This window comes from Ursus arctos, unplaced genomic scaffold (assembly GCF_023065955.2).
Source record: "Ursus arctos isolate Adak ecotype North America unplaced genomic scaffold, UrsArc2.0 scaffold_270, whole genome shotgun sequence".
In the NCBI taxonomy this organism is placed as follows: Eukaryota; Metazoa; Chordata; class Mammalia; order Carnivora; family Ursidae; genus Ursus; species Ursus arctos.
Window position 1 is genome coordinate 2611 of NW_026622953.1, and position 26368 is coordinate 28978.

Consider the following 26368-nt stretch of genomic DNA (forward strand, 5'->3'; position numbering starts at 1 on the left):
AAAGAAGTGGTCTGCTTTACGGGTCTATAGATTCACAGGCAAAGACTAATGGATTGACTGGTTTGTCAAAGATTTGGGAATACTTAGAGGGGCGTTTAAAGGTAAGAAGGGTTGAGGTAGAAGTACGTGAATAAAGCTCTTGCAGCTTGCATGGAGGGTGAAGCTGCTCATATTCTGTGGAAATTCCCTCCAGAATCCATGTGCTACTGACAACTGTCTCAGTAATAAGGTGGTTTGGGGGAGCATAGGTGGCTCAGTCAGTTAAGCACCTGCCATCGGCTCAGGTCATGGTGTTGGTGTCCTGGGATGGAGCCGCGTGTCGGGCTCCCTGCTCAGCGGAGAGTCTGCTTCTCCCTCTCCCTCTATTGCTCCCACTGCTTGTGCATGTGCTCTCTCTCTCCAATAAATAAATACAATCTTTAAAAAAGATAATAAGGTGGTTTGGATGAGCAGTCCTGTGAATGTTGGTGTCTTTTTCCATACCCTCCAGAATTGGATCTTAAAGCTCATGCACAAAGGGGTAGTGGAGACGGGGGTGGAAACTATATATTAATGTGCAATTTTGGGGTTAATGTAGAGCATGAAATCAGCCATAATACCTGGCTTGCTAGAATGTAACATGGAGGCTTGTAGGGGCAATGGAATGTTTTGGAGAATGCCGAGGCCTGCGTGACCTCTCTGCCATTCGTATGCTGTGGGGAGTTCCCTTCCCTGAAGCTTTCTTAGCTCAAACAGCTGCCCTGTGATCTAAGAGATGTATACATTTTCCCATAGGCTATGTTTAGCAGAACTCCTAGAACATGCAAATTAGCATATCATATGTATCCTTCCTGTAAACAGATCCTTCTAGTTTCAGTAAGACCCCTTGTCACACATCATGAGCTTGAGAAACAGTGAGATAAGGATTTGTGATTATCCTGAAGGACCAATAAAAGCGGGAGCAGAGAAGAGCAAGGTCTTTGTCTTTGAGTGTTGACTCCCTTGCTTTCTTCTGTCTTTCACCGCAAAGCTTGGAGTCATCTTTCATGCATCGGTACAGGGAGTGCTGGCCATTCCCAGCAGCACAGCATGGACTTCACGTCACCAAGGCTCATTTGGCTACTGCAGCTGTTGCATTCTCAATTTGTTACTAGCAGGGATCTCCCCCACTTCCTTTCCAATATGGGGAATTCCCAAGGGTTCTAGCTAGCCAAAAAGTAGAAAAATTGCATTGGTCACCTTCCATCCTAGAGGATGTACCATTTTTTCTTCATAGAAGTACTTATAATTTCCTAGTAACAGATTCTCCCCTCACCTTCTCTGTAGTATTTCTGCCAGATCACAAACTGTGCACATGCAAGCTTAGTAAAAATGTTGGTGTTGATATCAACATTGTGCATGACCAGGAGCCATATTTATAATGAAGGAAACATAAGAGTCTAATACTATGGCATTTGCTGATTTTTACGAAATTCTCCCTTAGCTAGTGAGAGCTTTTCAGGGTTTTAGCTGGGAGACAATATCCTATATATTTTAGGTGCTGTCTTAAAGGATGCAGTGTATGTTTCAAATCATAACCTCACATAGAAGCCTTTTGTATTTTAGCTTGAATACTTGGGTTCAGATCTCAAGGGGTTGAAAGTGGGAGTGAGTCCCCGAACAAGTATGCCTACTATTTCCCTTAGACAACTTTGTTTTTCATTATTACAAGTTCGAATCATGTGGTTTGGAGGTTGCATTTCTTAGAGGAGGAATGATTCTTCCCAGGGATATAAGCATGCTTTACTTAGATGACTAACTGTGACTAATTTTGAGCTTGATTGCTTTGAGTTCCTCTGCTTCCGAATTCATTTAATAAATACATTTTTAGCCTTCACAAAATATTTAAGAATTTATTTGCATTTTCAGTAATTACATATTCAAAAAGAAATACATATTCCCATATCATATATCATGCAGTTATTTTTAAATTGGAAGTAATTTTCAATATGCCATGTTAAAATGAATATGAATTTCAAAATTTTCAGTAAGCCAACAGATGTCATTTATCACGTCAATTATTCATGAAATACTGAAATTAAAACTTGAATTAGAATATATTATTAAGTTTATTAGGGGTAAAGAAAATGCAGTCTTCATTTGTTAAATTAATGCAGGGCTGACTCAAATATGAATTTTAATTGGTGATTTCCATGATAAATATTTACTAAAACGTACCCTTAGTGAAGCAGATCTGCTAATACCTCACATCCTTGGCATAATACTTAATTGATAAATTTAAATTTGTAAAAGATACAGACTGAAAAATAATACAATGATCTTACATTCCAAGTAAATATTTGTTTTTACTCAAAAACTCAATCTTTGATTATACAGTCATTACAGATTATGGGCAGTAGTGATTTTCAATATAATAAATTGACATTCAACTTTAATGTTATCAATGTACTGTTAATTAAAAATTTCATAAAATTTTTATATTTTCTTAATTATTTCCTCTATGAATGATCTGGTCACCTTTAACATATTGCTGGCATTCTCTGTTCCTGAGAAAAAATAATGACTCAATTTCTTTTGTTTGAGTGCAGTCCCCAGACCCTTGCATTAAAACGCACACAAGAGTGCTAGTTGTTTGCAGACAGGAACACAAACTATACTTATCTACGTATTGAATGGGAATTTGTAGACCTTCCTAGTAGGGTGCACTGTAATAGCTATTATCAATTTAGGCTCTGACCCCAGTGACTTTGGACGAGCAGAAGGGCTTATGATTTATGAAAAAAGAAATCATTACTCTTCTTACAGCATACTAATTTATGGTAGTTCCTTGATTTTTATATTCTAGGGGAACTTGTGAATTTTATTCTTCTATATTCCCTACATCCATCACATTCAACTCACATTTTGTGTGCTCCTCAGGATTCAGCACGTTGTTAGTCAGCATATTCTTAAGGTTAAGCATAATGAAAAATAATGATATTTTGAATAGAAGATACATGAAATTATTAGTGTCCCTGTGTCAGGAAAATGAGAAGAAGAGGGTAAAGGCACCTGGGAAAAGACAAAAGAAGACTGGGACATGTTCACTAGTAAATGATCATATTCAATACTAGGCTTTATCTCTAGGCTAAGGTAGAGGAATGGGAATTTTAAAAGCAGGATGGAGATAATCTGTTTTCATTAAGGTCACCGGGGCTAGAATGAACAGGATTGCCCATTAAGGCCGTTGCCAAACTTGGAAAGATCTATTCCCTCTTTTTCTTCTTTCCTGTTTTACCAAATTTTCGACAAGAAAACAAACAACATTTTGTGACCAAGAATATAGCAGTTGCCACACAGGCCAGCAGGAACCCAATCACATCCAGAGAGTGGTACTGGAACCAGGTGAGGTTGTGAGCAGCTGGCCGCAGATGCTTGGCTCCTTTGTGGCGCATGACAAACTCAATCCAGAAGACTGCCCGATCCAGGGGCTTTACAGGCTGGTCATGGTGAATCCTCGATAACCTTGTAGCATTCTCTTTATAACTGGTAGACAAAAATAGAGAAATTAGAGAGTTTTTGTTTTCGTTACAGGTAATATGTGATACATGTTATATGTTATGTAAGCCAAAGGCTATAGATACATTGAGAAAAAGTTCATTCTTGCTGAGACATGAACTTTGCTGGTTGCACAGCATCTTAAGAATTGTGAAGGGAGGATGTAGAAGAAATATATTCTTAATAGAATGTGGTGAAATGCAGACATAAAAAATGGAATAAGTTTGCTGCAACTCTATGGTCTCATTTTAACAAGGAGGAATATTGATATTGTGTATAGTTTCCAGGATTGTTCCAAAATCAAGACTCTGAATAACCTAATATGCAGAAATATTCATAAGAAGGTCCATAAGCATGGTCTTTACTCTCGGCCACTTCATGATGGCAGATAAGTAGCTGAAAATTGACATTAGTAAACCATTTCTGCACTGCCTAAGATCTTGGCATTATGATAACTGTTCCATTGCACACAGTGTGTCTTTGTGCTGCAAAGGAGAGTGTCTATATTGGCAATATCAAGATTGGTAAAGACACTAGGGTAATTTTGGAAATGGCAAGGATATGGAGTTTGCATTTTTAAGATAAATAGAAATATCTTGCTAGAATTAGAGCCCCAAGTCCACGAGGCATATATGGAGTTAACTCTAATCTCTCAGACAGTAATGGGTATAGGTATGTATTTGAAAGGCAGGTTTTATCTTCAGCTGACATTTCTTAGTAGAGGAGCCAGAATTAGGATATTTCCTTTTGGTTTTGTGTTATAAATAAGAGTTCCAACTTGGAGACATGAAGATGCTGGAAGGTAAGTGATTTGTGAAGAGATGTCCTGGTGTGAGTTAGACATTGCTGGGATTGGAGAAGAAGAAATGTGATTATCTTTCACCTGTGAACTTGGTATGCTAGCTCTAGTAGGAGGGGATAATTTACCTGTGTTCTTTCTTGTGTGCAGTGAGAAAGAATAGTCATACTCTTTCAATAGGATTGACAGATATGTAGGGTTAAATCAAATATCACATGGTTCCTCCTAAAACATTTCAGGTAAACTACAGTGGCAATAAAAGCCTATCTTTCCAAATCATATTTTTGTTAAAAGTTTTCTCCATTTATAGGGGCGCCTGGGTGGCACAGCGGTTAAGGGTCTGCCTTCGGCTCAGGGTGTTCCCGGCGTTCTGGGATCGAGCCCCACATCAGGCTCCTCCGCTATGAGCCTGCTTCTTCCTCTCCCACTCCCCCTGCTTGTGTTCCCTCTCTCACTGGCTGTCTCTATCTCTGTCAAATAAATAAATAAAATCTTTAAAAAAATTTTTTTCTCCATTTATAGATAGATTTAAAATCTGAAATACATATATACAGGATAAACTTGTAGTTGTGAATCTAAATAAAAATAAAGTATGCTTTCTTATAAATGAGACAAGAAAGCCCTATGCTCAGATTTAAAATGATTATTTAACATTTTATTGTACACTAATGTTATATGAGTGTTATCTGAAAATATTATAATTAATTAAAACTACTATGGTTTATGTATTTAAGTGTAATCTTTTGTGTTCTTAATTCCTTTAAGAAGTTATAAATGGAATGCAAATATATCCATATATACACTTTATACTAAACTCTATTGTTCCCAGATGATTTCTGAGTTAGAACTAGGTTTACAGTTAATGTTAAAATATTTTAAAATAAATAATTTTAGGTATTTTCTTGGAAATTCCCGAGTATTTATGTTTCTGTCTCTTGCATCAGTAGTTTTCAAATCAACAATAAAATTTAATGGCATTCCATGAAATAAGGTAGAGTTCTAAAAAATTACAGAACTTACTCTTGCTTAATAGAATGAACCAAAACATCAGCAGTAACAGCCCTGTAATAGTCTAATGCATTAGACATCAAGATCATCATTTATGAGAAACAGAAGATCATCGTCAGCCTTGCAGAAGCTCTTAACACCAGCTCCAGGTTCTGAATTGAAAATATCTATGATATTTTGAAAATTATGTCTTAAACATGCATCTTAATAAAAGTCATCTGATTGGAATGCGTGTGAGGGGGGGAAATGGACCACTAGCACTGACTTTTTAGGTTCGATTCAAGGCAAACATTCCCTTTTGGAGAGAAATATATTGACCCCTTTGTCTAAAAAAACCCTTTAACTAGGGTTTAGAATAGATGGTTTTACATAGACTACTTCCACCAAAAAAAGCTGCACAAAATGGAATTTGAGTTCTCCTTCTTGTCTACCTCCTGAATTTCAGATTTCAGTAATACAAATGGAATGTTTTAACTATCCTTTGAGTTTTGCTTCTGAATCAAAATAATTGATTCTGAGATAACCTGGAAACAAATTTAAATATAAGACACTTACACAAATTCAGAGTAAAATACTGAGGAAGCTAGATGAAAAATATGCCTTGATACCAACTTAAAACAATATAGAGGGGGGAGCCATAAAAATGATGGACTTGGAATGTAATTGGGCATAACACATAGTTCAAAAAAGAGGAGAGTTGAAGTAAAATAAGAATGCAAGGGTTATGAATAAAAGATAAAAAAATAGGTTATAAAACAAAAAGTGGTAATAAAGGGTATGTAGGAAATCTGTTGAAATAAATTGGCAAAAAATACCACTTAAAGGATTACTAATGAAATTAGAAACTATACTTTTGTTAATGATGACTATTTTTGAATGATAGTTGAATTATCACTTCCAATTTTGTACTTACTGAATGGCTATAATATTTATAGTCATATATAAGTGGTTCTATACGAACAAGCAGATTGTTTGAAAAATGTCTGAGCTATGTGATCATTAAAATGATTGATTTTGAGGGGCGCCTGGGTGGCGCAGTCGTTAAGCGTCTGCCTTCAGCTCAGGGCGTGATCCCAGCGTTCTGGGTTCGAGCCCCACATCAGGCTCCTCTGCTAGGAGCCTGCTTCTTCCTCTCCCACTCCCCCTGCTTGTGTTCCCTCTCTTGCTGGCTGTCTCTCTTCTGTCAAATAAATAAATAAATAAAATCTTAAAAAAAATAATTGATTTTGAAAAAAAGGATTGTAAAATATCTGAAGTAATAGTATTTATTTCCCCATTTCAGCAGATCACTTCAATGTTCGGGAAATGAAATAATAAAGTGGTTTTCATATTGATCATGTTATAGTTGTGATTTGAAAATCAATCCGTTAACAAAGTCATGAGACATTGAACATTTCCAAGTATGCTGGGTAACATAATCAACCGTAAACCTTTAAAAACAGTAGTACTTACGAAGGTTCATTAATGACTGTTCTCAAGGCAGTGAGCAGATCTTCACTGGTCATTGTGTTTATGTTCACCTCCACAGCCGCTCCTTTGGCCTTCATGTGAGCGATGTTATCAGGTTGGTCAGCAAACATAGGAACTCCCACCATAGGAACCCCATGATAAATAGCTTCATAGATTCCATTGGTTCCACCATGAGTGATAAAAGCTTTTGTTTTGGGATGACCTAGTTTGGGAATTGGGTGAGGATTTCATTATAATGTAACAGAATTTTAGAGAGAGAGAGGGAAAAAATTACAGAGTAACTCAATGAAGAAAGCATTTTGTACAAAAGCTGAGAGCACATGGGCTATTGCTATCTCAGAAAACTATGATCCCAGGAAAGGAGGAGGAATGCAATCCCTCTGCATCCTCTGGAAGGACTTTACTGAGGAGGAAAGACCAGAACTGAGACTGAAACTTGAAGAGTGATGAGAGTCTTAACTGAAATGCTCTTTTGTGAAACAAAGAAAGCACTGACCTTATAAAATTAACTGCCAATTCTCTAATTATTTCTGCTTTAAACTGCAAGTAAAATGAGTCTTTTTTTTGCTTTATTTATTTATTTTTTAAATTTTATTTTAAATTCCAGTATAGTTACCATACGGTGTTATATTAGTTTCAGGTGTGCACTACAGTGATTCAACACTTCCAGACATCACCTAGTGCTCCTCACAAGGGCACTCCCTAATCCCCATTGCCTATTTTATCCATCCCCCCATGCATCTCCCCTCTGGTGACCATCACTTAAGAGTCTGTTTCTTAATTTGTCTCCCTCTCTCTTTTATTTTTCCTTGGCTCTTTTCTTTTGTTGTTGTTGTTGTTCTGTAAATTCCTCATATTACTGAAACATAGGGTATTTTTCTTTCTGACTTTTTTCTCTTAGTATTATATTCTCTAGCTCCCTTCATGTCCCTGCATATGGCACAATTTTATTCTTTTTGATGGTTGACTAATATTCCATTTTTTATATATACCACTTCTTCTTTATCCATTCATCAATCAATGGACACTTGAGCTGCTTCCATTTCGTGGCTATTATAAATAATACTGCTATAAGTATAGGGGTGCATGGATACCTTTGAATTAGTGTTTTTGTATTCTTTGGGTAAATACCCAGTGGTGTGATTACCGGATCATGGGGTAGTTCTAGTTTTTACTTTTTGAGGAACCTCCATACTGTTTTCAGAGTGGCTGCACCAGTTTTCACTCCTACCAACAATGCAAGAGAGTTCCTTTTTCTCCATGTCCTCTCCAATATTTGTTGTTTTTTGTGTTTTTGATTTTAGCCTAAAATGTGACATTTTTAACTATTACACATTTATTGAATTATTTGTTGCAAAACAGTTACTTTACTTGTCCATTATTCAACTGTACAGTTTTTCTTTCCCTCAGTCTTACCAAGAAGATCATTCTGTGGTATCCAATCATAGAGCCGAGTATTGGCTCCTAATGTGGCTGGTTTCTTTCCTTTGTATCTCCATAAAACCTGTCGAAGACAGTGCTTTAATTTTGCAAGTAAAAACACACAGTGAAGGCATCTTAAATCCTCGGAATTACTTATAAATCATGTGGCCCACCACTACTTTATGTGATAGCGAGAGAAGTAGACATAAGGGCTAGTTTGCAAACACGGAGATATAGTAAGACTGTTTACATCAACCCTGTCAAAAAGGGCTTGAACTAATAGTCTATTCAATATAGTTTTATCATGTTTATATTTATTGCTCAAAAGTTTTGGGGTATGAAATTATAAGTAAAGATATGTATAAAAGACTGGTTGAAGCAATCAGAGCATATGGGTTTAAAAGGCATTAAAATAAACACAAATACTGTGTAAATTTATTAATGTCTTAAGGCCATCCTAACTCTCATGTTTCTAATGTAATGTTTTCCAAAAAGGTAATTAGCTTTAAATTTTTGTTGTCTGGTTGTTGAATGATTGTCTTTCTTTCTTTCCTTCTTCCCTCTCTCCTTGCCTCCACCCCTCTCTCTTTTCTTCCTCCCTCCCTCCCTTCCTTCCTTCCTTCCTTTTTCTTTCTTTCTTTCTCTCTCTCTTTCTTTCTCTCCTTTTCTGTAGTTTTTTAGGGCGGAAAAGCTGGAGGTTTGCTTTACTTCATTTTTTAATGAAGTATCTTGTTTGGATATTAACCTTTTTTTTTTTTTTTAAAGATTTTATTTATTCATTTGACAGAGATAGAGACAGCCAGCTAGAGAGGGAACACAAGCAGGGGGAGTGGGAGAGGAAGAAGCAGGCTCATAGCGGAAGAGCCTGATGTGGGGCTCGATCCCATAATGCCGGGATCACGCCCTGAGCCGAAGGCAGACGCTTAACCGCTGTGCCACCCAGGCGCCCCTGGATATTAACCTTTTGTTACATACTTTATGCAGGTCAGAGAAGCTCTGTAAATTCAGATTAAATATTCATAGGTGGCAACCTTATTTTTTAAAGTGTTTATTTATTCAACAATTCCACACCTCACCCACTGATCATCATGACAAGTGCACTCCTTAATCCCCATCGCCTGTTTAACCCATGCTCCCACCCACCTCCCCTCTGATAACCATCAGTTTGTTCTCTATAAGAGTCTGCTTCTTGGTTTTTTTTTTTTTCTCTCTCACTTTTTCCCCATACTCATTTGTTTTGTTTCTTAAATTCCACATACGAGTGAAATCATATGATATTTGTGTTTCTTTGACTTATTTTGCTTAGCATTATACTCTCTAGCTCCACTCATGTCTTTGCAAATGGCAAGATTTCATTCTTCTTTATGGCTTAAAAAATATTCTATTGTGTATGAATACCACATCTTTGTATTTCTTTGTATTGTATTTTAGTTAGTTAACATATAGTGTAATTTTAGTTTCAGAATAGAATTTAGTGATTCATCACGTACATAATACCCTATCTTCTTTATCCATTCATCTGTCCATGAACACTTGGGTTGCTTCCATACTTTGGCTATTGTAAAGCTGCTATAAACATTGGGGCGCATGTATCCCTTTGCGTTAATGTTTTTGCATTCTTTGGGTAAATACCCAGTAGCATGACTACTGGATCATAGGGTAGTTCTATTTTTAACTTTTTGAGGAACCTCTATACTGTTTTCCACAGTGGCTGCATGAGTTTGCATTCCCAACAGTGCAAAAGAGTTCCTTTTTCTCCACATCCTCGGGTGGCAAGCTTTTTAACAAAAAAGTTTAGAAATAAAAATTCAAAGACTTGACAGGCCTAATAAGTATGCTCACCTTTATGGAGTTGTATATTTTTAACTAATATACCAATATGAAGAGTTCTAGGGTATTTCATAAACAGGACTATAGAAAGACTAGAAATCTAGAACTATAATGACAACAAAATTTAAGTTAATTGAATATCATAAATCAGAAAATATATATTGCTTGATAATAATAGGATTTTTAACTCTTTTTACTGAAGAAATTTCAGTATAGAAGGATAGGCTTCTACTTCTAAACCAACTAGATCTTGATACAGTGTCAATAAGACCTAGAAATATAAAGTATATCCCTGAACATAATTCCTATCTACTCTAGTATAGCATCTCTCTTTTCCTGGACCTTGGAGCTAACACACTTGAGAATTTGGGGAGTAGTCAATGCAGGTCATAAGATTTCAAAGAGTAAAAAGGTATTGGGATCTTAACATTTCCATCTCTATTTCACTGAAGATAAATGATTGTATAAAAAGATGTAGTTCCATAATAATGCAAAGGCTTACTAAGCAAATGATTAAATGTGCCTCAATATAGCATTTTAATGTTTTAAGAAGTTTTTACTTGAAGGTGGTACTAATTACGCTCAGTGTTTTGGCTTTGATCTGGGAAAAGTGCTGTTAGTCACACTTTCTCTCCAATTGACCAAGTAGCTATTCACCAGGACCCAAGGTTGTACTGACCTTCTGTGGAATCTGGGCAAGGGCTGAGGCAATGAGATTGGCTTTTTCATCTGTGAGGTTTTTGACCATTGATCCCAGAGAAAACACCACAACACCATCTTCACCCGAACTTTGGACAAATTCTTCCATTTCCTACAGCAATAAAATTCTATTACAAACACGCGGGATAGCAGGGGGTAAAAAGTTTACCTGTTCTTCTAAATAGGCCGCGTCAGGAGAAGTGTCAGAGACGTTAGACTGGTTCTATCTTCTGCCACAGAGAACCATCTAGTAACTTTAAGAGGAAATATGTTTCTTAAAACTATGGTTCAAATATAATGAGTGATTACAAATAAAGGCATAGAGCCAGACCATTATAGAAAGTGAATAGGCCAGAGACAGCTCTTCCCATGGTTCATGGAACACTTACCCTCAAGGCTTCATTTTATGAACCAGCAGAGATGTTTGCAAACTCAAAAATATTCCTTGTAAGGAAGCCCAAAACATGTCAGTTTTCATCCAATTAATTATTAACAAATCAGTCTAACTCTCTGTTAGGCATTCAGGATATTTTTCTCATGTTAATACTTTTCCTGATTAATGGGGCTAAAAATGAATTTCTTTTTAGAATTGAGATGTATAGTAATATTTTGAAAGTAAACTGCTATTTTTTTTAATCACAATAACATTTATGAGACAGTGTTTCTCTACCTTCCCACAAGTAGCTGACATGCCGTAATTGAACCTTAGGACAGTGATAAATATAAACTTCTCTACGAATAAAATCCTGTGGGTCACCACTTACAGTTGTGCAAGTCGGGCACTGCAAAGTCTGGGACCGGGGTCTTTTGCATTCTAATCTATGTGAATGTCAACCTCTAGAGATGTGTCATACATTCCCTGTGCAATTATTTGTGGCTTCCCTGCAATATCTCTCTCTATATTTATGACATTTCTCAATTGTATTTATTTATTTATTTATTTATCAATATATTTCTCAATTTCAGGCTAGGAAAATTACTAGGGAAACGATGATGCCGTAGATGAAAGTGGACTACTCTTCTGGCTAAGATAACGTTAAGAGAATATTTCTGAAGTCCCAGAAATTGGTATTTTGCCATTTTGATTCATCTCCCTAGAGACAGTGATGGAATAAACACACACACACACACACACACACACACACACACACACACGTATAAGAACACTTACAGATCTAGCAGTTGGATTTGGATTCTTGATTTGGCTGTCTTTCATTGCTATTTTTCTGTGTATACTGTGACTGGCATAATTTTTTCATCAGAGATATAAGCTGTGATTGGTATTCATATGGCCCAAATGTTTGTATTAGTAATTGGGTTTGGAATGGAATAATTTTCCCCTTCTTGTAAAAAATGTCTGAGTTGTTTTGTGAAATTGTGTATGTGAAAAGTGAGGACAGGAGGATGAATATAATAGTGTGGCACGGGGTATTATCTACTGAGCCAAGGAATATGTCCTGTCTCTTTCTGTACCTTCGTTTAGAGATTGGTTTATTATTTGCTATAATAACACTCAATAGAGCTTACCTGTAGCTATAACTTGACTGGTAAGAAAAGCATATTCAGAATCCTAAAATAAAATTGAAACTTAAATGTGTATCTTACCCTAAACAGAAATCAAGAACTCTCCTGAGAACACTATTTAACCTGCAATCTTCTACAGAGATTACACTCGCTTAATTACAACCCAAGAAATGGGTGTGTGCCTCCTCAATCCCTTGATAATGGTAGCTATTGATAAAGAGAGTTAAATACAATATTTTTTATCATGTTTATCTATTATTCTCTTTTATTTCTCAATGTTGTCTTCTTCCAGCGTTTTTGGGTGTCCACATTTATTTTTGGTGACTTTGGGATGTGGTATCCTTTCCAGAAATTTCAGAAAAACCAGACACTATGATCTTAAAGAAAGAATTCAGGGTTTGGGTCTCTTAGTTCTATGATTTCTTTATTTTGATGACTCCTAATATGTTTCTAATGCTCTTTGTTAAAACCTAGACCTTGTATTACCCATATGATTACTAGCAACATTCACCTGAAAATTTTTTTGGCTCCTTAAAGTGAATAGGTCCAAAACTGAATTCATCATTGTCATCTCAAAAAAGTTCTTCCATGAATTATTTTTTTTCTCGGTAAAGATCACTATTTTCCAAGAAGTGCTACCTGATTCCATGTCTTCTGTCAACACCAACTTCTTCTTACTGAGAAACTCTGGAATCTAGCTGAGAGTTCTCATGAAAGCATCTTTATCACTCAAGCAATCATAGTAACTGTCCCAATTCATAGCTCCATGAGGCTTGTTAGGAAGACTATAGTAATCTCTTAAGTAATTTCCTAGGCTCTAGCTTCCTGTGGCTTCAGTCAGTACCTAAACTGTAGACACACTGATATTTTAACATGCCATTTGAATCACTTCTTTCCTTAGCCAAAATATCACAGTGAAGTCCAAAAAAGGTAATATCAGTCATAAGACATCCGTATGATTTGTAAAATAGATTTGGAGTAGCAAACAGCATATCTTTGTTATTGAGGCAGTACACTTTAAAGAAAAATCAGCACTGTATCATAAGGTACAAAAGAAACCCTCCACTGTAATAGACCTACCTTAGGTAATGGTTTGGCAGGTTTACAATGCAAGCCTCCTACAAACTCAAAATTAGGTAAGTATGGACGAGGAAATTCAAAATCCCAATACGTCCGGATTAGCCAAATTTCTGCTTTTCCCATAATCTCACACAATGTAGTGGGTCTTCCTGGAGAAAATGAAAAAAGTTGTGTGAAGCTTATTAGTATATATGTTTGTTGGGATACAATTTACACTAATTTACTGACAAGCCATTAAGGAAAAAATAAATCTATGTCTCCTAGATTCTTTATCACATCTAGATGTTAAAAGGAAGGGGAAATTAAAATGATAAGGAGGGAAGAGACAGATTAGGAAGGAAGAAAGGAGAGAGGGAGGGAGGGAGGGAAGAAAATGGAAGTAAGAAAGAGAAGAAGGATGAGAGGTGAGAAAGAGGGAGGATGAGAAGATATTTGGGTAGAGAAAGTAATTTGTAAATGTAGTTTCACAAAAAAAATTTAAATAAAATTGTTGCCACAACTCCATTTACTGATGAATTTAGTACTCATTGTTTCTCTCCAATTAAATGGCAGATGATAGATTAGCCCCATTGTATCAACACCAAATTCCTTCTCAATGGTTTTCTAACTTCTAATTAGGAATGTATCTCTACCTTCCAGCTTGTTACAGTCTCCAGTTCACTCATAATGTTAAGGAATCTCACCAGCATTTGTTTACTTTATCTTTCTGAATCAAATCCCATCACTTTCCACCACAATTGATTTGCCACTAGTTTCTTAGTTGAGATGCCCTGAGTAATTCATACCCAATACAACCCCCTTTGCAATGTGGAATATACATGTACATACCACTAATATCACAGTTATTTTAGTGTTACCTTTAAATGATGTTTTTTTGAAAGGGAGAGTCTAAGTATTAATTTTGGAAGATTTGTAGAGGGGAAGAATGAGTATTTGCAAGTGACCAAGTCAAACATAGTTAGACACAGAAAACATGGAACATTGCATCAAGAACTGGGGATGTACTGTATGGTGACTAATATAACAAAACATATTATTTAAAAAAAAAGAAAACATGTTTTGCATGTAAATAAATAAAAGCTCATATGACAATTCTCCTTTCTTAGCGATTACAATCAAAATTGGTGGTCATATACAACACAGACTCAACAGCCTCTTTTTAGAGTCATTGCTTTGTAGTGTTTGAATTTACGTCTGAGGTTGTATAGTCAAACGCCTTAATTTGATAATGAAGAAGAATTTCTCAAGGATGCTCACCTTGAAATTGCCAGAGATTGGATAAAAACACCACTTCACAGCTTCCATGTCAAATATTTATGTACTTTAGAGGTCTTGTTCCATGCGTGTCATGTCCTGTCTTGATTCCAACTCCTTAGGTGAAATTATAGTGTATAGCTCATAGAACACATTTCGAGAAATACCTAACTTACAGTATTTACTAAAATTCTATATTTGAAGCAGTGATGTAGTTACAAATATGAAGTCAATGAAAAGTAAAGAAAATAGAATTGAACAAAAGTATGCAAATGTTGGCAAATAATTTCATAAGACATTTTAAATGTTATATTGGGAATTATAAAACAAAAATACAGAATTAAAATTTACCACCAATCCTTTTCCTGTAATTATATAATTCACACAAACCATATTATGAACACTGGAGAATTATATAAATGAACTATTAAATTTGAGTTACCATGTAAAGACTGTTATTGTTTCAGTATATTGTTATAAACCTCGGTAGATGAGTCTACCGAGGTGACTTTTAATTTCAAAGAGCTCTTAGAGTTAGCCTGCATTGATAGCAAAATGCCTTACAGTAGGCAAGATAGATAGGAGGGCATTTCAGTGGAGGACAGTTACCAGTCTCTCAGAGGAAAGTCGTGTTAGCTAGGTTGGTATCTAGAGAAACTCTTCAAGGCTAAGGTTATTAGATTCTTTTTGAAGACATGTGAGGAAACTAACATGTATAAGTTATGGGTCACTGTTAAAAAATTAACACTTTACTTTTTCAGAGCAGTTTTATGATCACAGTAAAATTGAGGGAAAGGTGGAGATTTTTCATATACCCTTGCCTTCACACATGCATAGACTCTCCATTATTAAAATCCCCAAACATAGTGGTACGTTTGTTAGAATTAATGAAGTTATATTGGCACATTATATCATCTGAAGTCCATAGTTTACATTATAGTTAACTCCTGGTATTGTTAATTCTATGAGTTTGGACAAATGTAGCATGATATCTAGGCATCGTTCTGGTATCATACAGAGTATTTTCACTGCCCTAGAAGTCCTCTCTGTTTTGCCCATTCATCTCTCTTCCCTCCCTACTCCTGGAAAACGCTGCTATTTTGTTGTCTTCCCTGTTTTCCCTTTTTCAGAATGTCATATAGTTGGATTTATACAGTCTGTAGCCTTTTCAGATGGCATTCTTTCCCTTAGTAATATGGATTTAAGGTTTCTCAAAGTCTTTTTATGGTGTGAGAGCTCATTTATTTTTAGCATTGAATAATGTTTCATTGTGTAGATCTACCAGTTTGTCCATTCACCTCCCAACAGACATCTTGGTTGCTTCCAAGTTTGGGCAAATATGAATAAAGCTACTCTAAATATCCGTGGGCTCATTTTCGTGTCAACATAAGTTTTCAGCTCATTTGGGTAAAGACCAAGGACTACGACAGTATGGTAGGAGTATGCTTAGTTTTGTAAGAAACCATCAATATGTCTTCCAAAGTGGCTGTACCATTTTGCATTCTCATTAGCAATAAATGAGAGTTCTTGTTCCACAACTTGCCAGCATTTAGTATTTGTCACTATTCTGCATTTTGGCCATTCTAACAGATGTGTAGTGCTATCTCATTATTTCAATTTGCATTTCCCTCATGGCACATGAGATGGAGTGCCGTTTTACACACTTGTTTGACAGCTGTCTATCTTCAGCTGATGAGGTGTCTGTCTTTGCCCCGCTTTTAATTGTGCTATGTGTTTTCTTTTTGAGTTTTAAGATCATATATACGGGGGCAGAGAGAGAGAGAGAGAGAGAGTATCTTCGGCAGATTCCATGCCCATTATGGAGCCCGACACGGGGCTCATTCTCACAACTCTGATATCATGATTTGAGCTGAAATCAAGAGTTGGATGCTTAACCAACTGAGCCACTCAGGAACCCCTAAAAATATTTTAGGTAACAGCCTTTTATCAGATGCACCTATTGCAAATATGTCCTGTCAAACAGTGTCTTATCTTTTAATTCTCTTAACATTGTCTTTTACTAAGCAGAAGTTTTAATTTTAGTGAAGTCCAGCATATTCATAATTTCTATTTTGTACCTTTGGTGCTATATATAAAAAGTCATTGCTATACCCAAGATCATCCAGATTTTTTTTTTCTAGGATTTTTATAGTTTTGCCTTTTACCTTTAGATCTATGATTCATTTTTAGTTAAATTTTGTCAAGGGTGTAAAGTCTGTGCCTAGATTCTTTTTTTGCATAGGGACGTCCAGTTTCTTGAAAATATATCCATTGTTCTACTTTTGTTTCCTTGTCAAAGACCAGTTGACTACCTAGTTTGGGTCTATTTCTGGCCTCTGTATCATTTATTTCCTTTTCTTGTCTCATTTCCTTAGCTAGAAATTTCAGTATTATGTTGAGAAGGTCTGGAGAGAGATGACATCTTGCCTTGTATCTAATCTTGGAAAAAAACTTTCAGTGCCCCATTATTAAAGATGATTTTAGCTGTAGGTTTTTTATTTTGTTTTGTTCTGTTTTTCTAGCTTTATTTTGCTTTGTTTTGTTTTGTTTTTCTAGCTGTGGATATTTATCAAGTTAAAGAACGTCCTTTCTATTCCTAATTTACTGAGAATTTTAAACATGAATGGGTTTTGGGTTTTGTCAAATACTTTGCATCTATTAGTATGCTCCTGTGACTATTTTTTTTAGCCTCTTGTTGTAATGGATGACATTAATTGATTTTATTTTATAGAACAGTGATTTCATTTATTTATTGTTTAAGAGTTGTAAGTTATAGTAGGACTTAACCCCTCACGAGACTGGACATCAATCATCTCTTTGTAAAAAGGTTCTTTTTCCCAAACATTCCATCCAAAGGATGAATGGTTTGTTTGCACCCAGTGCCATCCAAATATTTAAGTCAAAATATTTATACATTTCATATATATGTGTATATAAGTGTACATATATATATATATATTTTTTTTTTTTTCTCAAATAAGTGACATGTGCTCGGAGCTGCCTGGCTGACATAATGACAAATTTATGCATCAGCAACATTCTGAAACAGTAGTTAAAACTCAAAACAACCATGAGCTCTCAGTTCTGTGTTTAGAATTACTGCTGGCAGTGGCAAACAGAGGTCTTCTTGCAGTTTTAGGTTGATTAATGGGCCATTGGCCTCCTTCCACCATCAGCAAGATATTTCCATAAAAATAACCCATCTGAGGGAAATCTAAGTAGTAAGATCAATTAAAAATCAACATTTTTGAATGTTGAAGCAGTCTTGCATATCTAGGATAAATCCTACTTGATGGTGGTATATAATTATTTTTAAATACATTGTTGGATTCAATTTGCTAACATTTTGTTAAGGATTTTTGGATTTATGTTTATGAGAAATGTAGGTCTATAATTTCCTTTATTGTAATGTCTTTGTCTGGTTTTGATATTTGGGTAATACTGGCCCCATAGAATGAGTTAAGAAGTATTTCCTCTTCTTCTGTCTTCTAAATGTGATTGTAGAAAATCAGTATAATTTCATTATTAAATATTTGGTAGAATTTGCCAACAAACATATGTGGGACCAGTGCTTTCTGTTTTGAGGGTAATTATTAATTCAATTTAATAGATCTAGACCTATCTAGATTGTCTACTTCTTCTTGTATGAGATTCGGCAGATTATGTCTTTCAAGGAATTGCATTGTTCAAGGAATTTGTGGCATTTGTTTGTTATCCTTTTTAATGTCCATAGCATCTGCAGTGAGGCATCTTCTTTTATTCCTGATAGTTATTTGTATCTTCAGATTTTTAAATTATTTTTTATTCTTTATTTTGTTTCGGTTGGCTGGCGTCTGATCAATTTTATTGATCTTTTCAAAAATCACTTTTGGGTTTCATCGATTTTCTCTATTGATTTCCTATTTTCTGTTTCATTGATATCCACTTAAATTCTTATTACTTCTCTTCTTCTGCTTACTCTGGATTTAATTTACTCTTCTTTTGCTAGTTTTCTCAGGTGGAAAATTAGATTATGTGTTTCAGATTTTTATTTTCTTTTTTTAAATCAAGGTATAATTGACATACAACATTATATTAATTTCAGATGTACAACATAATGAATTGATATTTGCATATATTGCTAAGTGGTCACCACGATAAATCTAGTTTACACCCACCACCATACATAGTAGCAGAATTTTTTTTGATGAGAACTTTTAAGATGTACTTTGTCAACCACTTTCAAGTATGCAATAAAGTATTAACTACAGTCTCCATAACTACAGAATGTATATTACATTTTTATGACTTATGTATTTTGTAGCTCTAAGTTTGTACCTTTTGACTCCCCTCACCCATTTCACCCAGCCCCAGCCCTGCCTCTGACAACCACCAATCTGTTCTCTGTATTTATGAGCTTGTTTGTTTGATTGCTTTTTTCACATATGCATGAAGTCATACTGCATTTGTCTTTCTCTGTGACTTATTTCACTTAGCATAAGCCAAACTCAGGAACAGGGAGTCGAATGGTGGTTGCCAATGATGGGGGCTGGGGCTAATAGGGAGGCATTCACCAAAGTGTACAAAATTTCAGTTAAAAGATGAATAAGATCTGGGGATCTAATATTCACCATGGTCACTATAGTTAACAACATTGTGTTATATACTCAAAAACTGCTATGAGAGAAAGAAAATATTAAATGTTCTCACCACACACACACACACATACACACACACAAACACACGCACACAAATGGGAGTGTGTTAACTAGCAATACTGTGGTACTCATTTTGTAGTATATATGGGTACCAAATCATCATGTACATTTTACACTTACAGAATATTTTTTGTTCAATAAAGCTGCAAAAAAGAACTAATATGGAAGAAAGGAAGTAAGATAACAAATAGAAGCAAAACCAATTAAATAATGAAATTTCTGAATGACAAAATAAGCATTACAGATAATTAGGGAAAAGAAAGAGCCTTGAATAAATAGTGATGATAAAAGTCTTTATCCCTATGCAAGGGTAGGGATAAAGAAGGGAGAGGAGAGAGATGGGGGAAGGAAGCTGGGAAGATCAGAGAAGGAAGAAGAGTAAAGGAAGAAAAGCAAAAAGAAAAGACATTGACTCCAATTTATAAAACACAGAAAAATAAAATGCTAAGTATTAAAGCCTTCAAAGGAAAAAAAACATAGCTTGTTTGAAGATAGTATAAAAGGAATTTATGCTTTCATAGTAAGAAAAAATCTCCTTAAGTGAATTAAAATAAAATAAAGGAAATAGATAATTATTTGACTACATTAATAAAACCTGAAAGTCATCACAGGAGATTTAAGAGAATGAGAAAGACATCTTAAATGCAAGAAGGTATCTACAATACATAAAACTGACAAAGGCTTATCTAGGTTATATAAAGAATTTATTCAATCAGTAATGAAAACACTAGCAAATCCATTAGAAAAAAATGGGCAAAAGATATAAGGAGGATATTCACTGAATAGAAGAAGAAGTGGAAATAGCCCATAAAATAGGAAAAGTTACTCAATCTTTGTATAATCAAGGAAATCCAAAAAAAGTATGATATAATTTCAGATGAATTGGATCAACCAACCTGAAAAAATAATTTATTTCTCTTTGAGATGAAAAGTCAGAACAGGGTGACAGTTGCAAAACTTTGTAAATGTGATACATATCATTGTACATTTAAAATGTGTCACATTTATGGAATGTCAATTATATCTCAATATAACTGTTAATACATGTCATTCAATGATACGCTGACTAAGGACATGGAGCAATGGGGACTACAATGCCCTGGTAACAGGTGAAGTGAAAATTTTTATTTTCTTTGCTGAAGTATAAATTTTTGAGCAAAGTCTGAGATTACCTGGTAGGGGAAAAGATATAGTTTATATTATACCTTATTTATACTATTGCTTTTATAAAACAGGAGACATATGCAAGTGTTCATAACGGCAGCATTACATGAAAAACCATGCAGCCAGATGTCCATCTACAGAATGGTATGGCCAAGTTACACAATAAAACACTATCTATCAATAAAGCTTTATCTACAGAGCTTAAAAAAAAAAAAGAAAACACATGATTCCATCACCAAAAGAGTATTGAGCATAAGTAGTGAATGTTTGTAATTGTATACTATTCAAAAACTGAACGGTAGTTTTGAGAGAATTGCATATAAATTGCAGATGTAAAATTTTCAAAATATTCAACAAAGTCAGGCTTATAATTTCCATTGGAACAGGGGTGTTTCTACGGGAGTGGCAACAACCTATTTCTGAACTTGGTTATAGAGTATACAGAAGTCTATTTTATTATTTCTTTCAACTGTACACTTATATCTTATATACTTTTTTGTTGGAATGATATTTTCTAAAATCTGAAGGTAGATGCATAATATTTTTAAATAGATATAAAATGTTTTTATGTCTGTGTAAAGTAGTTGAAAATTCCCAAGTCAATTGATGGGCTTAAAATATATTTGTAATACATATTATAGCAAAAAGGCTTAAATTCCCTAAAATGTTAGTTATAGGTCAGTAAGATAAGCAGACCCGAAGAAAATGGAATTGCTATCCACCTCAGAAATGGTCTGAGGATAAAGGCTAAATGATTCAGCAATTTTAGAGAACATTATGGCAAGGATATAAGTGCAATAAATTTCAGACAACATGTTTTGTAATACCAGAGTTGGAACAACCCACGTAGCTCTCACGACCAGACTAGTTCAATGATTTGTTGCATCCATTAACATGAATACTGTTATGTGAATGTAAAGAATAATGTACATTTAAAAATATTCTGTAGAAAGATGTCAAATCTAGATTTGGTGAAAAGAAAGGCAAAAATGAATATTTAGTAATTCATCCTAATGACAAAGAAAAAAAAGATGCATATAAATCCTTACGTTTAGTGATACATGGGTAGTGTCTTGATGTAAAGACAATAATAGTTAATAGTACTAGAAATAGAAATATGAAGCCAATTATCATTCATTATATATATTTTTGTTCTGTTTAAAATTTTTAGCCATTTGTATTAGTTATTTTTATTATGAGATTCAGAATGAAGTCATACCCACGGTGCATTCAAAATTTCCTGATAAAGAACATGAGAGAATGTAGGAATGAAAAATCAACAAAAGTACAAATAGCAAACAAACAAAGAAACCTGTTAAAGATGATAGAGTTAAAAATTTGCCAGAGATCCTAAGGACTACATTTATTCCATAGTATTTATACACACAGAATCCTATAACTTTCCCCTATCTATGCATACCATGCCAATGGCCTAAATACTTATTGAGTAGAACTGGAAAAGCATCTCTGATCATCATACTATATTTATTTTTCTATGTCTTGCATTGATTTCTGAGAATAGAATTGAGGCCCAAATCCCTTCTTCTTTACTTCAGGTCCATAGAGCCCTACACACTGCCTGCACTCAGGTAGTGCATCCGGGGTCTTACATCATTTATGGTGAAATCCACATAGTATAAATTTAAATCGTGTATAAAGCAAAGGATTTTTCAAGTGGATTCCTTTGAATATTAGTTTGTGAAACAAAGTTTCAGTGTTAGGGACTGACTGGTATTCCTCTAATATTCATATGTTGAAATCTGATTAAATTTTGAGATAGGTCTTTAAAGGTGAGAATAAATTCTTAAATTCAATGAGGTCCTAAGTGTGGGCCCTAATCCAATATCACTGGTCTCCTTATAGGAAGAGGAAGATACACTGGGTTTATGCATGCACAGAGGGAAGACCATGAGAGGATATAGCCAAAAAAAAAAAAAAAAAAAAGTCACATACAAGCCAGGAGGATGGGCCTTCAGAGAAACCAGCTCTGGCAACACCTTCCTTGACCTTGGACTTCTAGCATCCAGAACTGCGGGAAAACAAATTTCTGTTGTTCACCTACTTAGTCTGTGGTATTTAGTTGTGGCAGACCTAGCAAACTAATATAATCAGGGAGTTAAATTACTCAATATTTCTAATACCCAGAATGATCTTTGGCTTGTCAGTTCATGTTTCTTCATGATTCTCAAAAACAGTTGGAGTAGAAGCCAGCTTCAGTTGATGAAATCAATGAGAACTAGATATATAAACTTGTAAAGCAAAACCATTCCTTATTAGAAAACGCAATCAATTAAAAAAGAGAATGTATAAATTAGTGAAGAAAAAAATGCTATCTTTCAACAACTTTAGCTATAATCGTTTTTAGTTTTCTATTTAATTTTTCAGGTTTCTTTGTAGTACTCCCTGAAGAAGTATAAATCAACCAGAAAACTTTTCAGTATGACTAGTTCTGAGGAAACAGTTCACCTAAGACTTAGTGAAGTTTCATCCCACACTTAGGAAAGAGATGAGAATGGCAGGGACTCTGGTCCAACAGGAAAATAATATACATTTTGAATATAATAATCTATGAGTCTCAAAATTTCTGGGTCAAAATTCAGACAAACTAAATCATATGCCAAAGTTAATCCCATCGTTAATATAGTTCAGGTTTAGTTTGTTACTGGAATCAGGCAAGGAGATTATCTTACTCTTACAACCAACATTACACTTTTTTGATCAATAAAAAGTCAAATCTCCTCCAATATGAAAATTCAGTATACAAGACTTATCTGTGATATCTTATATCTGATAAAAAAAAATCTTCCATTAGACTGACATTTATTAGTGTGTTTTATATTTTGTTTTGTTTTGATAAAAACCTACTAAGTATCTAGTTATTTTACAATGTGGGTAGATCACTGTAAAAAAAGGGTAACCATGATAATACATTTCTTGCCTCTCCCTTCCAATTAGTTATTGATAACAGTTTATCGCTATCACCTCTAGTTTTATGTGAAAGTGAAGCTTTTAGAACGTCATTTTCTTAGAATTCTCTTAAATCCCGAAGTTTCTTTACATAACTACTTTAGAATGGAAAACAATCTCTTACCTAATGCTTCACTGTAAAACTGGTTCCAAACCTGAGTGTCCAGTTGTTGGATCCAGAAGTTAGAGAAAATGAAAAACATTACATTTTTTACCCTTTGCAGAAAGGTCATTCTGTCTGTTAGTCCCACCATGGCAACAGGCACATAGGAAAGTGGAGCTGGAAGTTTCCCACAGTATTTCTCCAGAGTTTCACCTATAGAAACCCTTAGCGTGTACACAAAAGGGACTGTCAGTAACTCAGCAATCAGCTCTCCACAGGGTAACACAGGGTCTATGACCATTACATCGTAGTGGGTTTCCTGGAGTTTCTTCATGAATGACCGGTTGTAGACTACACTCTCACACAGGAGTTTCAAATTTCCAGTTTCTCGAAGAAGGAATTCTTGCAGTTTCATGGCTGACTGCCATGCTGACAATGTTGGCATAACATTAGTAGCCACGTCTAAAAAATCATTGAGTGTTTTTTCAGCCTTCTCTCTGTTAGGTGACATAGGGACCACCTCAAATTTCAGTGTGGAAGCCTTGCTGTAGTCAATGATGAAACTCTCTGGAGAAACCAGCACAGTCACCTCATGGCCCCTTTCCGTGAGTTCCTCTAGAATAATCTTTAAATTGAGCCAGTGGCTCATGTCACAAGGCCAGACCAGGACCTTCCCACAGAGTCCACAGCCAGTGTAGCAGAGCTGCAGCAGCACAATTGCTGAAATCCATTCCTTAGCCACCATGACAGCATTCCCTCACACACTGCTCGACAGAGGTTGAATGTCTTCTGGGCAGAGATGTGAAGAGGCAATTTAGATACAGATCAAGTTAAAAATTAATTTCTAGAGTTAGGAAATGACTGTGTAGAGACCTTTGTCAATGTTGTTAAAAGGGCACAGTACTATAGAATATTTGTTCAGGAGGAGATACGAAACATTTAAATATTTTGGAGGAAATGGCTGCCACAGTTTAGGAGTTAGCTTTGAATATATTAAAATAAAAATACTATATTTTAATTGACAATTTTTAAATATAATAGAAGAAGCCATTTAATTAAGTCTAGCAGAAAACATGGTATATTTTATGGAACATGATGATTGATAATTTGGGAAAACAAAAATGTAGGTCTTGACATAAAGTTGGTTACATGCTAGTATATGGGTAAGATGCATACATCACATCATAACAAGGGCAATATGCTAAATATTATATCAAGGCACAGCATTTCATGGCCCCAGAAGATGCTGTCACTCCCATGTGAAAGAAAAATCACAGAAAACTTCAGGATATAGAGTGCGTTTCTCCAGAGCCCAGAAAGCAATGGTGACAGAAGGAAGATTCTGAAAGAGAATGGAAGAAAAGGAGAAAATGCTGATATGGAAATCATGGCCATTTATAATTACAGTTATCAGTTCGGTATGTTTAGAGTGAAGGCTAACACCGAACAGTGCAGACGAGGAATATACTAATTAAAACAGGACACTTTGGAGAGTCTTGAATGCTATACTCTGGGTTCAATTTTAATCTGCACAAAGAGGCCTACTGAGCTTTTCAAATCAGGTTCAGAAGATGATAATATGTGTCCTATAATGAAACTATTCTAGCCTCTAAATAGGATTTGAGTGGTGGAAAAAAAACAATGCGTAAGGGGCTAAAAGTAAATATTGGGAAAGCAAGATTTGATGAGAGTATCAGGGAGAATATAGTATGGGTTTGTGCATGGAAAGCATAGGATGATGGCCTTACGATTATGAGAAGTGAGAGAAGACTGGTAATTAAAAAACAAGGAAGTGCTCAGTTTATAGTTTAAGCACCTGGAGTATGATACTGACTAAGCAAAACCACGATATACTACAAGAGTAGTAGCTGTGGAATGATTTTTTGACCTGCAGTGTGTAAGTTAATAATTGGACATGTCTGTGGAAATATTGATTTGTCTCTCAAGGAAGAGGTAAAATTTAGAAATACAGATTTTGTGTCCAATCATCTGCCTATATTTTAACCGAATTTCAATTCCTCTACAAATCCTTTACTATTTCATACTGTCAAAAAGCAATTTTTATGAAATGATCTCACTGATATATGGAATTTAAGAAACAAGGCAGAGGGTCATAGGGGAAGAGAGGAAAAAATGAAACGAGACAAAACCAGAGAGGGAGACAAACTGTAAGAGACTCTTAATCTTAGGAAACAAACTGAGGGTTGCTGGAGGGCAGGACGCTGTGGAGATGGAGTGGCTGGGTGATGGACATTAGGAAGGGTATATATCGTGGAGAGCACTGTGTGTCGTGTAAGACTGACGAACCACAGCCCTGTACCCCTGAGACAAATAATACACTATATGTTAATTAAAAAACCAAAAAAGAAAAACAAACCAAAAAAGCAATTTTTAGCACACAGTGTATGCCAGATTCTGTACCATGCACAGGGCATAAACAAGAAAGATCACTTCCAGTTCAAAATGACTTCACAGATTACTGCAGAAAACATCAGTTAAACCAATACTCATTCTACAAACATGAGGGAGATGGATCTTAGATGGTCAGGACGAATCGAGGAGGGCAAGCCCATGAAGGAGGTTGCTTAGTGGAGGAACAGCATGATGAAATAATGCTTTAGCTCAGTCTTTAAGAGTGGTATTTAGCAAGTTGAAAAGTATCACCTGGCAGTAAAAGAGAATGCTAATGAATCTGTGTTCTAAGAAGTACAACCCAGTTATATCAATGTTATATTCAATTACAAAATTATATCAAAATATTTCACAGGGACATATTGAAATTTTAAATCCCTTGAGAGTTTTTCTGTTGTGCTAAAGAGAAGATCCAAAGTAAAA

At 35.2% G+C, this 26368-nt stretch overlaps 1 protein-coding gene across 1 annotated transcript; it reads right to left on the bottom strand.

Annotated features, from left to right (window-relative positions):
* Positions 1-1842: 1842 nt before the first annotated feature.
* LOC113262552 (UDP-glucuronosyltransferase 2A3-like) lies at positions 1843-24325 on the bottom strand. Its single transcript, XM_026509006.4, has 6 exons — positions 23555-24325; positions 13349-13497; positions 10725-10856; positions 8210-8297; positions 6776-6995; positions 1843-3504 (listed from the first exon to the last, which is right to left on the bottom strand). The coding sequence occupies exons 1-6, from the start codon at positions 24276-24278 to the stop codon at positions 3225-3227; spliced, it is 1593 nt and encodes a 530-aa protein (XP_026364791.1). The 5' UTR covers positions 24279-24325; the 3' UTR covers positions 1843-3224.
* Between the last annotated feature and the right edge of the window lie 2043 nt (positions 24326-26368).

Coding starts and splice junctions, on each gene's coding strand:
- LOC113262552 (XM_026509006.4), bottom strand. CDS start 24,278: ATGGTGGCTAAGGAATGGATTTCAGCAATTGTGCTGCTGCAGCTCTGC. Junction 13,498..23,554: donor GTTTTACAGTGAAGCATTAG/GTAAGAGATTGT, acceptor CATTTTCTCCAG/GAAGACCCACTACATTGTGT. Junction 3,505..6,775: donor ACAGTCATTAATGAACCTTC/GTAAGTACTACT, acceptor TTTGTCTACCAG/TTATAAAGAGAATGCTACAA.